This window comes from Muntiacus reevesi, chromosome 6 (assembly GCF_963930625.1).
Source record: "Muntiacus reevesi chromosome 6, mMunRee1.1, whole genome shotgun sequence".
Classification (NCBI taxonomy): domain Eukaryota; kingdom Metazoa; phylum Chordata; class Mammalia; order Artiodactyla; family Cervidae; genus Muntiacus; species Muntiacus reevesi.
The window spans coordinates 93,920,438-93,937,744 of NC_089254.1; the positions used below are offsets into that span (position 1 = coordinate 93,920,438).

Sequence of the window (17,307 nt, forward strand, 5' to 3'; positions counted from 1 at the left end):
AGGTCGCTGGCCACTGGCAAACACAGGGTTTTGGTGGCCACTTTCTGCAGCCTCCTGAGAATCACCAACTTAGCGCTGCAGGCAGTTGAGAGGGAGCACTTGGGTGAAGGCTTTCCTAGGACCCCAGCACTTCCAGATCTGCAAGCCAGAGAGGTCCTCCTAGCCTTTCCTCTCCCAGCCTTCCTGGGGGTTGTGAAACCCCTGGTTTCCTGGTGAAAGCCTCATACAGCATGCCATTTTGAGTAAGTCTTGCCTAGAAACAGTCCTACATTGACACCATATACTCAGTTCTTTGTCAGACCACTCACCTCTATTTCCCCCCAGATTTCTATCTCACTTCTCTCCACTATAAAGATGATTCCAAAACTAAACTTTCTACCTCTGGCTTTTCCTCTTAAGTTCCACATCCAAATTTCCAACTATTTCCTAGACACTTCCATCTTGATGACCTGCGGAAACCTCGAACTCGACACATTCAATAAAAATCACCTTCTTTTCAAACTAGTTACTTTTCATGAGTCCACAGTTCTTTTAAGCACAATGCAGTTATTTATTTATTTATTATTTATTCCAGTTATCTGGCTGCAAACCACAGCCATACTAAATTTTACTCTCATTCAGGTAAACATTTATTGAGAGGTTACTATGTGCCAGGCCCTTTGCTAAGCGCTGGGACTAGCATGGCTAACAGGTAGCTATGGGGTCCATGGTTAAGACTATGTGCTTCCATTGAAGGGGTGGCAGGTTCAATCCCTGGTCAGGGAGCTATGATCCCACATGCCACTTGGTACGGCCTAAACAAACAAACAGGTAGGTGTTTTCCTTGCTCTCAGAACTTACAGTCTAGTGGAACTTCTAGAAACTTCAACATGCTCCCCAATTTTTTTTTTAATCCTTAATCTGTCACTTGGAAAAATTCAAGATTCTGAAATATCTTTTGAATTATTTCCCCTTCTCATCCTCTCACCCCTTATTAATCAGTAACCTTCACCTAGACTATTTCTCTTGTTTCCTAGCTAGACCTTTTATTGTATTATGGACTTTCCTATGTTTTGATGGAACACACATGCATACACCTTATTCCATAAAAAATTTCAGGCGGTCATCAACAGTCCCTTTGAGGCAAAACCCCAAACTCTTGGGGTTTTTCATTAATCTAAAGAATCTCACTTCAGTGTCTCTCCCATCTTCATCATTCCTGCCTAGGGCTGTGTATTTACAAAGTGCAATCTTGTAATGTCTCTCTCCTAAAACAGAAACTGGAAACAGGCTCATTTCCAACAAAATCAGAGTCCAGGACTCTTGCAGGCCTTCTTTCTCACAAGTCCCCTGCACAATCCCAGGTTCCTTCCAAACTGAGATCAGTCCCTAAACATGGCCTATGCAACCTCATCACAAGGCCTTTCTTTATTCAGGCTGTGTCCCCACCCAAGTCTTAGTTTATCCAAAGCTTGCATTTCTTTGAGCTGGTTTGACATTTCATACATTAGACATTCACATCCAGTCTTAGTTTTTAACTTTTATTTATTTATTTGGAGGGTGGCATATTAGATCTCATTTCCCTGACTGGAGATCGAACCTGTGCCCCCAGCAGTGGAAGCACGAAGTCTTAATCACTAGACCACTGGAGAAGTCCACAGTCTTAGAGTTGACTATCCAGACTTTTTCAGAGGAAGAGAATAGGAATCACCTTATCTTTGTGCCTCCTGAAGCACCTGGCATAATGCCCAGCCCAAAGTAGATGTTTGGAAACAAACGTTAGACTTTATTAAACTCAAATTTCTCCTTTACATCCCAGACTCAGTTGTGTCCTTCATCCTTTTTCCTCTCCTACATAACTGTCCTTCAAATATTTGAAAACAATTACCTTGTTCCTTTTTCTTATCTGCCCCAAATCCAGAAGACCCTGGCTAACTTGGTAGTCTATGTAAACAAAACTCAACATAAGCATAGCATAGTCAAGAAGTCCCTCAGAGTTCTACTTCCCAGCCAACCTTTGACTCACACTCTATGATTTGGGACAAGCAGTATCTCTTCACACCCTTCATTTCACTACCACTTTGCTAAAATAAGGAAGAAAGAAAAATAAAACAAGGGGGAAGCAGGCAATTCCATCCTTATCTCAGTCATTTTACAAATATAAACAAGAAAGGCGGCAAACACTTGGAGCTTCAGAACAGAAAGGGAGGATGAGCAAACTAATGGATAAATGCAGCTGAGAATGGGTGACAGCAAGCTTTAGCTCTGCTATTAAATCTGTGACCCAGGACAAGACTCAACTTCTCTGGCTCTGTTTACATAGTTTTTGCATATTAAGGAGACTGATACAAAGCAAGGAATTCACATCTGAACTGTATGCAATCTTTTGGACTTTAGGTATTTTATTAATAGTTATCTTTTTTGCAAATACTAAAGCTGAAAACAAAAATATCCCACAGATCATTGTTTCTCTTTGTTGTTGCTTTTCAGTGATTCAGTCGTGTCCATCTCTGCAACCCCGTGGACTGCAGCATGCCAGGCCTTCCTGTCCTTTACCATCTCCCAGGACTTGATCAAACTCATGTCCATTGAGTCAGTGATGCCATCCAACCATCTTATCCTCTGTCATCCCCTTCTGCTTTCAATCTTTCCCAGCATCAGGGTCTTTTCTAGAGTTGGCTCTTTCTCTTTAAATTCTCTTAATTATTTATGAGCCTTAGTTTTAAAATTACCCAGCCTACACAAAAATATTCTATTTGAACTATCAACCTCTATTGGTCATATATACCTACTCCCATCAACTCAGGAGGGAAGCTGTAGAAGGAAGTGCAAGGACTCCATTTACAAACACCTGCATAACACACTCAGTTTCCTTCAGAGACGGAGCAAGTGCCGAATACTTTAGAATGGCCAATTCTTATAATATGTGCCTTGAACATTTGGGCCAATGTTTATGTTCTTTCTCAAATTATTTGGGTTACCACCAATGGAACCTGTTATCTTACCCTTTAAAGGCATTTCCCCCCATAATCATGTACTCTCTTTAAATCAATTTGTTCAGTGGCAATTTTAGAAATGAATTTTCAAAGGCAGTTCTTTCCAGTAGGAAATTGCCCGCATGTCTAAAAGCTATGTCTAGACTAAGTTAATAATGTGTTAAGCACAAAGAATTGAGTACTGATTTTTGTGACAAAATAAGTATTTGGTTTTTAAAGAATTCATGCTAACGTCCTCAGTCATCTTTCACTTGGATAGATCTCTTGAGTGGAAATAGCCATATCTGACTAAGGATATGTTTCATGATTATGTTTAAAGTATATAAGCTGTCAACTCTTTAAAGTTTACATACCCTAAATATAATAAGGACCTTAAATCAAATGATGATGGTAAAAACTTGATAGAAAACTTGAATAACATGTGCAGTGGATGCCACGTCTTTAAATTCAGGCAGGTGGTGGAGAGTGCTAACTGTATTCAGCTCTGTTATGGGTTGTCACGGCATAATCCTTGTGCATACACACTGTTGACACTTATTACCTGCTCACAAAATAGAATCCATACAGCGCCAAGGGGAGGCTATTTCCTCCTCTGCAATTTCCAGAATTGTTCTAACTCAGGGTAGCCTAGAAAATGACCCACATCCATCTGACTTGCTATGTCCCCTAAAACTGCAGTAAATGTGGACATCTAGATCAAAATTTTAATCATTAAAATAATCCCCTGTATGATAAGCTTTGGGAAAACAAACTAATGATTGTAAATCAAAAGAGCTTCATTGGAAAAGAGGATATTAAAAAGAGAGAAACCACTTCAAGGTTAACAGAACAAACATGTGGGCAGGTGCCATTCAAACCATACATATACATATATATATACACACACAACTTGGTGGCTAGCGCTTGTTCCTCTACTGCCTAAAAATCTATGCCGATTAGCTTATAAAATCAGAGCACAAAACTGGACTAAGATGGTAGATTAAACCTACACACTTAACTTAAAATTAGAATAAAGAAAAAAGCAGGGAGACGCTGAGAGGAGATGACAGAGCAGAATGCGGTGACCAAGAAAGCAGCAGTTTGAGTCACCTGGCTGATGAGAAACTTCACGCTGGCAGCAGAGAATGCTGAGACCCAACACCATTCCCACCACAGCACCCTCAAGGGCACACACTGCCGGGTGCCCTGAGAAGCACGGATAAAATGTGTGGGGCGGGGCTGAAGGAAAGCTTACTGAGAAAGCTGTTTGAAGAAGTTAGTTCCCTAGATTCAATCCCCCAGTCCACACCATAGTGCAACCACACGTTTCTTAAATGGACAGGTCTTTATTTGGAGACAATCTCTGGAGAGAAAAGGACTGAAAACAAGGATGAAGTAAACATTCTCATAATGAAGACAGAGACTACCATAGCAGCTCTGGCCTCAGACCCTCACCAGCCACCATGAGACTCTTCTCTAGACAATCTGACCAGCCCAGGAGAAAAAGCCCAAAGGCATTGACAATAGGTCTTCCCCAACAGAGCCCATCCAGACTTCCCCAAAGTGACGTTCAAAGTTGGCATGCCTTCCTGTTTACAAAACTTCCTGTCAGCTTTTTAGTCTTATTCATGAGCGGATAAGAGTTACCAGGGATCTGCAAAGTCTGTAATGTGAAAGACAGAGATCAGAGCAAAGAGGTAAAACCAACCGGGAGAAACAGACACAAGGCAAGGAGAAGACAGCTACCCGTATAAACAAACTCGAGATAAAACTTCCTAGAGAGAGCAAGAGACCGAGCTGGCAAATTGGAAAAAAAGGCGAAAGTCCAGAGTAAGGACATTTTTAGAAAGGGAGAACAGTGTAACTGCAAGAAGTTCACTCGTGAGATAAGTCCAGAAAACTTCCTAGAACCGAAGGACGTGAGTCACCGGGTTTTAAAAACCTAGTGTGTATCCACTGTGTTTAGCATAGACCCATACCAAGGAACACAGAAGACAATTTCTACAAGCTTCCTGAGAGAGACAAAAGGACTACATATGAGTGGCTTTGAATTTTTTTTAACAGTAATACTGGAAGCAAGAAGACAAGAGAGTAAGGCCTTCAAAGTTCTAAAGGGAAAAATATCTACAATTTTCTATCCACCAAACTATCAATTGAAACAGTATTTTCAGGTATGCAAAATACTAAAATATTTATTTCCCATGTGCATTTCTCAAGGCGTTTCTGGAAGATGTCATTCCAACAAAATTAGAGGAAAAAAAGACCAAGATATGACATACAGGAGTACAGGGGGGAAAAGACCCAAGAAAGGAGACAGGTAAAGGGAACACGAGGAATGTCAGCAGTGCACCAGATCTAAGAATTGTGAGCCCGGAGACAGACATTGAGGGCTGTAAGTACCAAGATTCCTACTGCTGTTATGCCAGCAGACCGCCTAAATTGGTTTGGTCCAGATTCTCTTTTGCACTTATCTGATTTTGATCAAATCTAATGAAATTTCTGTTCTCCCCTCCATGCCCTGGTAAATTGATCAGCTGACGCTTCTTTTAAACCATCCCATTCCCATAGGTTGGGCTTTGATCAACTCCAGAGGACTGGAGGGAAACCAGAGAGCTCACACACAGGAAACAGAGCAGACTACTTGCATCAGTGTCTCTGCCAGACGCCCAGGGTCAGACTGACGGCAGCCCTGTCAGATGCCCCGCTGGCATCCTTCTCCAGGATTCACTCATGGCCATGCATCGTCTTCCCCAGAACTGGCTTTTATAAATTATCAGTGAAACTAAAGCCAAACTATGACCTAGAGAATCTGTTCAATTTATCTTCTAAAAGCCTGGATCTGATGGTGATAATACTGCTCTTCCTTACACATTTAGGTTTTGCTTTGCAACTTAGCTTTTTAAAAAAATGAAACAATGCATTATTCAGGGATATTTATGTCATGGCAAGATTTTAAAAAGAAAGATTAGCACAGATATCAAGATTATGGTTGTCTGTTGTTGGGAAGAAAGAAAACTGGAAAGGGAGAGATAGGAGGTCTTTCACGATATTATAGATTCTAACTTAGGTAGTAGGCATAGAGGGTTTTATTATTTTTTAAATGGTATTTATATATTTTATAAGGTCTTCTGTATGTATGATTCATTAAGCATATACACAATCATAGCACAGCCATGCAAGATAGAATTGCCCTCCTTTTACATTTTTATTGATATACCAACTCCCCTGGCCTGAATGCCCCAAAGCCTTGATTGTAATTCACCTGATATTACTTGTATGTTGGGCCACGACTTTGCAGCACAAAGTGAAGATTTAGGCAACTGAAAGATGTAGGCAACTGAAGCAAAGCTTACAGACCAAAGAAAGCCTACAGCCTATAGTCTTCTCCTATCACAGGTTACATTGTGGTTAATTTTTTAAAACACAATTTGCTGTTCACCCAGTCATATCTACTTGTGGTGACATGTATTTGAGACAATCTGCTTCATATTCTTCAAAGACTGTTAAAAAAATTTTTGGTATCAAATTGAAGTACATATTAAAGGTAAGAAGAAGGGCAATCAACCCGAAAAAAACCAGAACGTAAAATCTCAAAAGATTTACTTAATTCATCCCACAAAGATCTGCTTAATGGAGGTAGCTGGAAATATACCAACTCCAGCTTTGAACTATCACGCAGATTTCTAGCAAGCTCATCCTCTCCGATGGTTAGTGGTGTGACTCTCTCGCGCTCGTAGGTCCTCCCTAGAACAGTGGGTCACGAAAGACTTCTCTGTGGGTTTCCTGCATCAGCGTTCCCGATCTCTTTCCCGTCGTAGCACGCACACGTGCTGCTGCTTGGATGGCACCCTGCCTGCTGGGCCTGCCAGTCTCCCCAAGACTGCCAGCGTCTCAGCACGACACAGCCTATGTGCTCCTCTGTGGCCCCCACAATGCAACAGCACAAAGAAGCATCTTCTACTGAAAGCCCCCGGGAGAGGAGCTCTTGAAGACAAGATGGGCTGATCATCACACATGGCAACGCCTGACAGTAAGATTCCTTTTTTTTCCTAGTTTCTTCTTCTAACCCATCTTCCCTATTGCTGAAGATGTAAAATCCACGGAAACACCCCATGACTGTTACCACAAAATGTTTCAAATTCACATGCAACAAACTGGAAAAACAAAAACAAGAACAACCCAATGGTCATCATCAAGTTTTCTGTTTTATTTAAGATTTTAGTTTTAATTCTGAAGAAAGAGGTACATTTCCTTTTGTTTTTTTAGTTTTAGCATCAGGTTATAACCAGGTTTCTGTTTTCTTTTCTCCTGTCTTTTCAATACTGCACAAATGTCCAGAAACTACAGGGTTAAGTAAAAGCTGCAGGCAAGGAGGTCAGAGATTTGCTCCTGATGGTGATCAGATGGCCCCAGAGCAGTGCTATCTCAGAGTGCCCTTAGTCAGGTGAATTTACGGTAAAAAGAAAAAAAGATTCTGACAGAGGAGAAAGATTGACAAAATCACTTATATTTCAGCTCTTATATATTATGCATAGGTATTAAATCTGTGAATACTTTTTTTCTTTAAAACATCTGAATTTATTTTAAATCTAAAGTCAAAATTTTTTCTCCTTTAAAAAAAATCACTTCTCCCCTCCTTATAAACTCTTTAGCAACAGGCCAGTTACTACTACAGATCAATTTATCTTTCCATCAACTTCCAATAAATTCTTAAGCTTAACAACACAATCAAGTCCTCTCCATCAACTTGCCAAAAGAATTAAAAATTAAATTAAAAGCATTTTCCCTGCAATAGTGATAAGCTGAATACAAGATGGATGCCAGGACCACTGCTTTCCCCCATGCATTTAGCAATCTCATTTCAACCTGGTTTTCAAACTTCTGCAGTTGATAATGCATTTACTTCACCTTTCCTAGAGATTAATCGTCATTTTCTGCTAAGCAGATTATATCATTATTATGCGCAACAGACAAACAGTAATTTTCTAAGTTTCGAGACTGCCCTTTGATTTCTTTTTTTTTCTCCTTAAAAAGGCATTTTTAGAAAACATTCAACAGTGTCACTTGAATGCTGGATCAACAGAAACTTTTACATTAAAAAAAAGGATGGTAATGACCCTGTGATCGCATTGCATCTGGGGGTAGGGAGAAAAAAAATTGATCAGGAACTGGATTCTTCAGAACGTAAGAGATGAGAAGGGAGCTGTGGGTGGGCTGAGAGGGAGAAAACAGGGTGGGACAAATCCTGCATTTTCTAATGAATTCTCCTCTTTCCCTAGTGGCGGTCCAGTGTTGAACTCTGTAATAAATCTGTGGGGGTTTTGCTGGGGGGTCTGAAGGCTGTCTGAAAGCCTGGAGGTGGGGAGTGAAAGCTGGAAGGGTTTGAAGGAGGAGGGTAGGGGTTCCAGCTGGCTCTGTGCAGAGGGATCTGTGTGCTGAAGGGGGCGCTGTGGTGGGTTTGTGACGGAGCGGCAGTGGGGCCGTCCATCTCTGTGAGGGCCTGAAGGGATTTTAGCCAGTGTGGAGGATTGTCATCTTGAAGAGAGTCTAAACTGTTTCCTGAAGATGCTGGAATACCTAAGGAGAGAAAACAAAACAAGAAGGAAGATGGTGAGTCTGTGCAGAGAGAATAAGAAATTCATCAAACAAAAAATTTTAAGGAGCTTAGTTTATCCAAAAAGAAATGCAATTTTCAACTCCGTCCAAATAAGACGTTCTCAGGCTTACGTTGCTTTTATCCTCCACCCACAACGACCAGGATTTATTGTCACACAAACCCATGCCTCCTCTTCAACTATACAGACATTATCCCCCCGTGTCACAGAGGCGAAGTTGCAAAAACCAGTCCCCAAGATTGTATTTCCCAATTGTGCTTCTCCTTCTCTAGTAGGGATACACGGACCAGATAGCCTTATAATAGAGAGCTTTATGTTTTAAAGTGGAGTATGTTCCTTTAAGAGGATAAGTCGGATCCTTTTGTACTTTGAGACCTACAAAATACACGCATGCTGTCAGACGTGAGCACCTACTGACATCAAAGGAAGCAACCTAGGTACCAAACCAAACGCCTTATTACACAACTAGGCCAACAGAGTTAACAACTGAGGCTACATGACCCCAGAGGATCAAAGAAGCTGCCACACACTTGTGACTTTGGGGGAAGATAATGTTGACGAGACCTCTGCTTTTAGAACAACTGTGCTAAAAAACCAAACCAGTGGCAGTCAGTGGAGCTGAAGGAGCGAGAAAGTTACCTGTGATGATGGCTGGGTCTGTCCAGCTGCCAGGGCGGTCCCAACTCGGGCTGTCGGTGGTGGCAGTGTTGGACGCTGGTGCACTGTGGTTGGCGTTGGAGGGGGAGGAAGAATTGGGCAGTCCACCAAAGTTGATGTTAATGTTGGGTAGAAGTGCCCTTAGCCCGTCCTGCCATTCCTTCATATTTAAACTCTCTACAGAACTGCTGTTGTCTGGGAGATTTACCAACAAAAAAATGAAAGATAAAAAAAAAATAAAAAGCTGACGTTAGAAACATATGTTGTTCTTTCGTGGTTAAGCGGGAGAAGAATTATTCTTTCTTTATTGAGCATCTAGAAAAGGTCGTCCTAGCAAGATAAACTTGGTTAGGATTTTGCTCGTGAGCTCGGAGCCCCTGAAATCAGTGAGGAAAAACTTGCTCAAGGATCAGGAGAGGGAGCTTCTTGTCCTGAAAGACGCTTCACCATTTCCTTTTGTAAGCCAACAGTCCAGTTTAAAGACTCAGTGCTCCAGAGCATAATTTGGTTCCAGCTACATTATGAAGTTTCAGTTAGTGGGGCATGTAGCCAGCTGAGCTGATTTATGCTATACATAAAAAAAGCAAGCCTGTGAAGTTCAGTATAGGATTGTATTCTGAGCCCATTAAATGAAAAAAAAAAAAAAAAAAAAAAAGCCATTTTATGAAAAACAAACATAAGCCAATAGAAAAAAAATAATTAAGTTCTTCCTGATTGTAAAACTGATCATGTATTTTGGAGGAGAAAGGCGTAATGAATAGACTTTTGAATCTGAAAAGAGTATTTTTCCATTAGTCACAAAGGCCAAGGAGGCAGGGGCGAAGCTACCCTTTAAACGGAATCATTTCCAGTGGCCTGCCCACTCTGTCCTTAACGGTTCTACCAATCATTCACAACACAAGACCTGGAGTCCTATGGTTGGTTCCCTGGTTCTATTTATAAATAGCATCAAATATGATATGATGCTATCAAGATAAAAAGGCTTTCATAAATTGTGACTAAACTCACTTGATCTGTTACCATCCAGAATCCACACGGCATATAAGTAATTGCTTGGGGGAGGGGAAGGGTGAAGTGTAATTACTACTTAGAATAACTGTCTTATTGAGACTAGGACGGCAGGTCAAACTACGAACTGCAGTTCTTAAGAAGAGCACAGAAAACTGAGTTCTACAGAATTGATGAGAAATCACCACTAATGATGATGATGACGACGACAATGACACTTTATCAGGTACAGTCTAGGCTATTTGGTGAATTTAGTTTTCTTTTTATAATTTTTCCCTTGCCCCAATCATTGACCTATGCTAAATTAAAACGTTTCAGTCAGTGATGCTTTTAACCCTAATGACGTTATTTATAAGAAGATAGAAACTACAACTAAATGCAGTAAGTCATCTCTGAATTTACTAAAATGAAGAAAAAGCAATCAACACCATACGAGTCAGTAGAAAGGAAAATAAATTCTTCAAACAAAATTCCAATTCGCCATCAGTGTAATTTCCTAAGGCTCACCCTTCTCTTTGCATCCTGCCTCACACTTACACTATGCTGAACAATTCACAAAGCACTCTCAGTCATTATTTCATTTGCTGCTCATGTTCTGAGGTATGCAGAGCAGGAGGAATAGTGTGCATTTAACAGATAAAGGAACAGACTAGAATAATGTATCCAAGTCACATAACTTATATAGTCAACACTTGAAAGCCAGACCTTATCTGAGATTTTTTTTTTTAAGTAACACCAAGCTCTAGATTTTGTATAGACTATTTGCCTTGTATTTGTATAGACTATTATTTAGCTTTCTTAACAAGTTAAATGTTTAAGGCAAATCCCAGGGGCCTGTGAGACCCATGATGAAAAGGAAGCAAAAAATTACAGAAACATTATATAGAATGTCCATCAGTCATGACTTGGAGAAGAAATATTTCACTAAAGGAACAAATGAGACTTGGCAGCCAGGATGAAAAAATTCTAATCGACAACACAACCATCAGTCTCCTCTTGGCTCCAACTGCATAAGGCATTAACAAAATCACACTAATAAAGTCCTAGAACACTCTCAATTACAAGGTTTAGTGGCTAAGGCACATTCTAACCTTTAAAGTAGTCACACTGTCAGACTGAATAACTTAACTTGGTTTCAGTTCAGTTCAGTCACTCAGTCGTGTCCGACTCTTTGCAACCCCATGAACCGCAGCACGCCAGGCCTCCCTGTCCATCACCAACTCCCAGAGTCCACCCAAACCCATGTCCATTGAGTCAGTGATGCCATCCAACCATCTCATCCTCTGTCGTCCCCTTCTCTTCCCGCCCTCAATCTTTCCCAGCATCAGGGTCTTTTCCAATGAGTCAGCTCTTCATATCAGGTGACCAAAGTATTGTAGTCTCAGCTTCAACATCAATCCTTCCAATGAACACCCAGGACTGATCTCCTTTAGGATGGACTGGTTAGATCTCCTTGTAGTCCAAGGGACTCTCAAGATTTCAGTTAACCAAAAATTGAATTCTAAATAAGGAAAACTTCACAGGAGGGGAAAAAAATCTCCCCAATATAAAAAGGTGATGTACAACTACATGGGAAAACTTTAACGAAGATTAATGCCCTAGAACGTTAGGTAGCCAAACTCAACAAGAAGCCTATTAAGATAAACTGAGGTTCCCTCTTCTACTTCACAGGGAAAAAGCAAAAACAAAAAACAAACAAAAAAAAACCCTCGTAACTTAGTAAAAACCCATCTTCTCCTTACTTTTGCTTTACATTTAGTGAAGGCTGGAACTAAGGAACTCTGCATTAACAGAATAACATTTGCATCTATATAAAGTTTATCTGAAAATTAGTATTGATCTGAAAACTAGTATTACAATAAAATCAAAGATAACTGCTCACAGGCAGGAGGTATATGGGAACTTTTTGTACTCCACTCAATTTTGCTGTGAACTTAAAAAGTCCTCTAAAAAATAACACCTATTTTCTCTGATTTTAGGCTAATGAAATCAAACAAGAGTATGTTAGCCAAAGACACTCACAGACAGCACATGATATAGAAACTACGAGGAACATGGATCCTCCCAAGGCGAACTATGATTACAAAATACCTTGGGAAATAAACTGGCTAATTTATAATTCTTACAATCTTGCCAAAAAACAAAATCATGTATGTGCCTAGACATCATGGGAGCCCAATAGCATGGCTGGCTGGCTTGCAGTGAAGTTGCAAGCGTCACAGGAAGTGGACTGACATCATTAGCTCAGGGTATGGGACCACTCTTCTCAGTTGCTTGCAAAAAGAAGTTTTCTTCACTGTTTTCTCTACTATTGCTATGCCAAGTGTTGGCACAAAGAAAGGCCAAGAAAAAGAAAATCAGATAAATCCATCAAAACTTCAACAGCCACATCTGTAATCACCTACTCTACCTCCCTGCCCACATTCCCACCCCACCTCTGGCCCAAATCTGTTCTGGCTGAGAAGGCTTCTGGTAATTCCATTCCTTGCAATACATAGAGCAGGGCAGATGAACCTCGGCACAACTGACATTCCAGAGAAATGACAGCTCGCTTCTCACCGCGCGGGGGCTGTCCTCTGCCCTGGAGGCGTTGAGCAGCACTGCCGGATGCTAGTGGCTCCTGTGCACAGGCCCCGCCCCCCCAATTCGGACAGTGAGAAATGTCTCCAGACACTGCCAAATAGCTACTGGGGTGTGGAGAGGCAAAATTACCCCTTGTTGACAAAAACTGACACAAAGGAAGTTGATTCCTTTGTTTCTAAGATGCTAAATAATTCCATTCGAATACACAATTCCTTTTAAATCGCAACCTGGATGCAGCCTGATGCGACTTCATTTCCCTTTGCTTATACAGGACCTCACACTGGCATATAAATTCACTATGTCAATAGCTGTAACGGAGAAAACACTGGGCTGAAAATTGCAGATGGACTCTATACGGCAACCGTAATTAACATAACCTTGAACATATAAGTGCATGCAAGTCTCTTAATATGCCAGGACCCTACTTTATAACATCTGCTTTTTTCGCTTATAAGGATCAAATAAGAGAAGGAAGGGCTTCCCTGGTGACTCAGAGGTTAAAGTGTCTGCCTCCAATGTGGGAGACCTGGGTTAGATCCCTGGGTCGGGAAGAACTCCTGGAGAAGGAAATGGTAACCCACTCCAGTATTCTTGCCTGGAGAATCCCATGGATGGAGAAGCCAGGCAGGCTACAGTCCACGGGGTTGCAAAGAGTCTGACACGACTGAGCCACTTTACTTCAAGAGAAGGAAAAGCAATTTGAAGCCCATTTACTACTTGATAAATGTCTAACAACAATTTTTTTTTTAATACTCAATACTGAATAGATTAGTAGTTTCCAAAAAGCCAATGTAAGAACATTTCCCAGTTGCCAGAAAGTGGCTCTGTGCACAATAGTCTCCTCCCAGGAATGTAGAGCTAACATCCAGCATTCTCCCAGAGGTGCTATGCAGTCAACCTAACTAATAAGCCTTCTTACCACCAACACAGTACAAAGACAACCAAGACATGAGAATAACCTTTAAGTTTATTCTGTAAGCAGGGGACTTCCCTGGTGGTCCAGTGCCTAAGACCCTGTGCTCCCAATGCAGGAGGCCCAGGTTTGATCCCTGGTCAGGGAACTAGATCTCACACGCCACAACTAAGTCCTGGAGCAGCCAAATAAATAAACAACAATAAACTTACCATAAGCAAACTACAATGAAAATCATGTCACTGAACACACTTTATACTAAACAAAACTAGTTTTAGTGTTAACGTATTTAAGTAGAAGTAGCATAATACATTTGGAGAAGGAAATGGCAACAACCCACTGCAGTATTCTTGCCTGGAGAATCCCAGGGACAGGGGAGCCTGGTGGGCAGCCGTCTATGCGGTCGCACAGAGTCGGACATGACTGAAGCGACTTAGCAGCAGCAGCATAATACACTGGGCTTCCCTGATGGCTCAAATGGTCAAGTATCTGCCTGCACTATGGGAGACCTGGGTTTGATCCCTGGGTTGGAGAGATCCCCTGGAGGAGGACATGGCAGCGCACTCCAGTATTCTTGCCTGGAGAATTCCATGGACAAAGGAGCCTGGAAGGCTACAGTCCATGGGGCTGCAGAGTCAGACACGACTGACTGACTAAACACAGCACAGCATAATACACTAGGGAAGGACTTTGTATTTTTAACGGATTGCTGATATGTTTAAATATTTTATGATGTTAAAATTTTAGTTTCAATTTACAATTTTCAAATATGTACAAAATCACTATTTTTGGTTCTAAATAATTCGAGGGCAGGAGAGCAGGTGAAGTTGTTTATAGTAGTTTTATTTTTTAGAACAGAACTCAAAGACAGAATTTAAAGTACTTTCAAGATGCCTTCTCACATTCTCAGACTTCACTGTGTAAGAAACATCAGTATACTTTGATTTACCTAGCTCAGAACACATTTTATTAAGGAAGAAATTATAGTTAAAATTCTGCCAGTTTGCTGATAGCCTAAGACTCGGTCCATAACAAGCCGGTCATCACGCGTTAAAGCAAGATGACAAGTCTAGTTTTTAGCAACAACAGAAAATGTATGTGTTAAGGCTGCCAAAATAAAAATCAAAGCAACTATTTAGTGAATGCCTACAGTACGCAGGGAGGACAAAGTCCTTATGTCTTAACTCCTGTTCTTAAGTAGCTTAACGTCTAGATGGTGAGATAACGCAAACATGGGAAAAAGTTCAATAACCACAGCCTGAAAAACCAACAAAAGAAATGTCATGGGGTTGTACATGATTAACAAATGCCATAAAAGTTTAGTAAAAAGAGAGGCTAGGTAGGCACACGTGTAGAAACATGGGTGAAAAAGAGTTGCAGTCTCTCATTCATGGAGTTTAAAGTTCACAGATGCCCTGAGCCTGAAAAATCCATGACAGGTTAAAACTATCTTTGGTGTTTTTATATACCTAGCCCAACTATTTGCTAGAAAATACACACAAAGACACATTTTATAAGCAATGATTATAACATATTACAAAATCAAATTAAGCTGTGTTCTGATATCAGGCCTTTCACAGAAAATCAAGAGCAGGAAAAGATGAATGACTTTAGGTAAGAGCACACGTTACAGCAGTCAAGGGGATTTCTCTCCTTCCTGTTCCTCAGATTAACAGCCATATGCTATTACAAAATGCAAAACTTTGCTACAGAGAACAAGACTGTGGGGAAATCTGCTCCTTATGATAAATCATCACTGGTGATAAGCCAATGATTTCTTCTGGCTTGCATGAAATCTTTATCTAAGAGAGAAATTTTCAAATTGGTTATACAGACTGCAAAACCACCTTAGGAGCCACTGAGGAAGAAGTTAAGGGGATAAGGGTAGAAAGACAACACATCTGCTCCCGCCTCTTGATTTCATCTATTTCAGGGTAGCAGGTAAGACTGCATTTGAAAAACAAGGCCTGCTAAGATAGAAGACAGAGGATCTGTGTATATAACATGGTGAAATAAAACACACTTAAGGGGAATCCTAAAATAAAAGGTTATTCCAAGTCTTTGTTTCCTCTAATACAATAATATACCACCAGGTCACAATTTTATCTCCACCTGGCATTCTTGACTCTACCTTCTCTTTGGTTCCCCTCCACAAGGTCTTTTTATTATAAACACATAGGTCTTATTAATTAAACTAGCTAGATGCAACTTCAGTCACAAATCTACCAATTTCTCCACTTTCCTGTTTGGGCAGGGACAACTGGTACACGTATTCAGCCCTGATCCTTTCGTTATTCTGTTCCCGACTACAGTCGCTAGGACCAGAGACCTCTTATTTCAAGTTAGCAGTCTAACTCAACTGGGAAGTAGTCATTCAGAGTTCCAGTCCCAAAACATTCCTAAAAGAGTTTATTCTGCTCTTCAGTTTTTAATCCTCATCTCACCGCTACTCCCCAAAGTCTCCTCAATCTGATCTTGTTTTATAAAAAGCTTTAATCTTCCTTTTCTTCACTGCTGTCCTTCATAGTTCAAAGCCAGAGGCTACTTCTAAAGGTAAGTTACTTAGTGAAACAAATCTTTCTTGGTACAAGGGGCTGTCCATTAGAAATTTAGTTCCCATTATGATTAATTCTTGCCACTTAAGACTCTCAAATATTCATTTTTAGGACAACCAAGTACAGCCTGTCTTAGTCACTCTACCCCTTGCTAAACTCCCCGCCTCCTCCAGCCCTGTTAGATATTAATTCCTATGAGTTTGGGGATGGAGTCTATTTCTATCAGTATATGATTTCAAGAAAGCCTAAACTTTCTCAAACTTCAACATATCTCTAAGCAACTGAAACAGAAATGAATTATGCTTGTCCTATATACAAAACCAAACTTGAAAGAGCACACAAAATTTCTCTTATCAGAACTTAAAAGAAAGCCTTTAAGTTTAGAGAAAAGGTATGCTTTTCTCTAAAAGTCACAACAATCATTTCAATTTATTAACTAAAATGTGAATGAATTCTTTCCAACAGATATATAAAATCAGCTGTTTATTTAAAAAAAGCTATTCCATCTGAACAAAAAGAACTGATCCTCAGATTTTCTAGAATTATGCTTGTTATAAAAAGCAAAATAGACCATTACTGCACAGCACATTTGCTAGGGCACAGAATCTTAAGGGTTTAATAGATCTGAAAGTAGAGATTAAATGAAGCCAAACATTCTAAGAACTCAGAGCAGAAATGACACAAACAGGAAAAGAGAGGCCCTGAGGATCAGCTAAATACGATTTAGGCTTTCTGGACTGTCTTACTTCCTTCCTTTCTCCTTGTCTAGAATGCTTTCCTGTTCTCTTCAATTAATTTTTACTCTTTCAAAAGTCCAAGTCTTCCCCACAGACAACCCTGGACGAGACTACCGTGGTCTGAACCGCACTCCGGCAGCCGCACGCTGCGCTCTGACACCCAGTACAGCCTGACGTGTACACCCATCTTCTCGCACAACTCTACTGACAGGCCTGAAGGAGGCTGTCTCATTCATACCTTCTTGCGCATACAGCTCAGCATCTTAGAAACGTGATCTGCTTCAA

The 17,307-nt window shown here is 40.6% G+C and overlaps 1 protein-coding gene across 4 annotated transcripts in view; it reads right to left on the reverse strand.

Moving 5' to 3' along the window:
• Positions 1 to 7,140: 7,140 nt before the first annotated feature.
• Positions 7,141 to 17,307, reverse strand: part of CNOT4 (CCR4-NOT transcription complex subunit 4) — a 147,627-nt gene continuing 137,460 nt past the window's right edge. For 2 of the 4 annotated variants that reach the window (XM_065939042.1, XM_065939041.1), the window contains exons 11-12: positions 9,209 to 9,421; positions 7,141 to 8,531 (exon numbers count right to left, since the gene is read on the reverse strand). In XM_065939042.1, the coding sequence (XP_065795114.1) occupies positions 8,230 to 8,531; positions 9,209 to 9,421 (515 nt within the window). In that variant the 3' untranslated portion in view covers positions 7,141 to 8,229. The remainder of the gene's footprint in view (positions 8,532 to 9,208; positions 9,422 to 17,307) is intronic. The other 2 variants (XM_065939045.1, XM_065939044.1) reach the window with 1 other exon arrangement.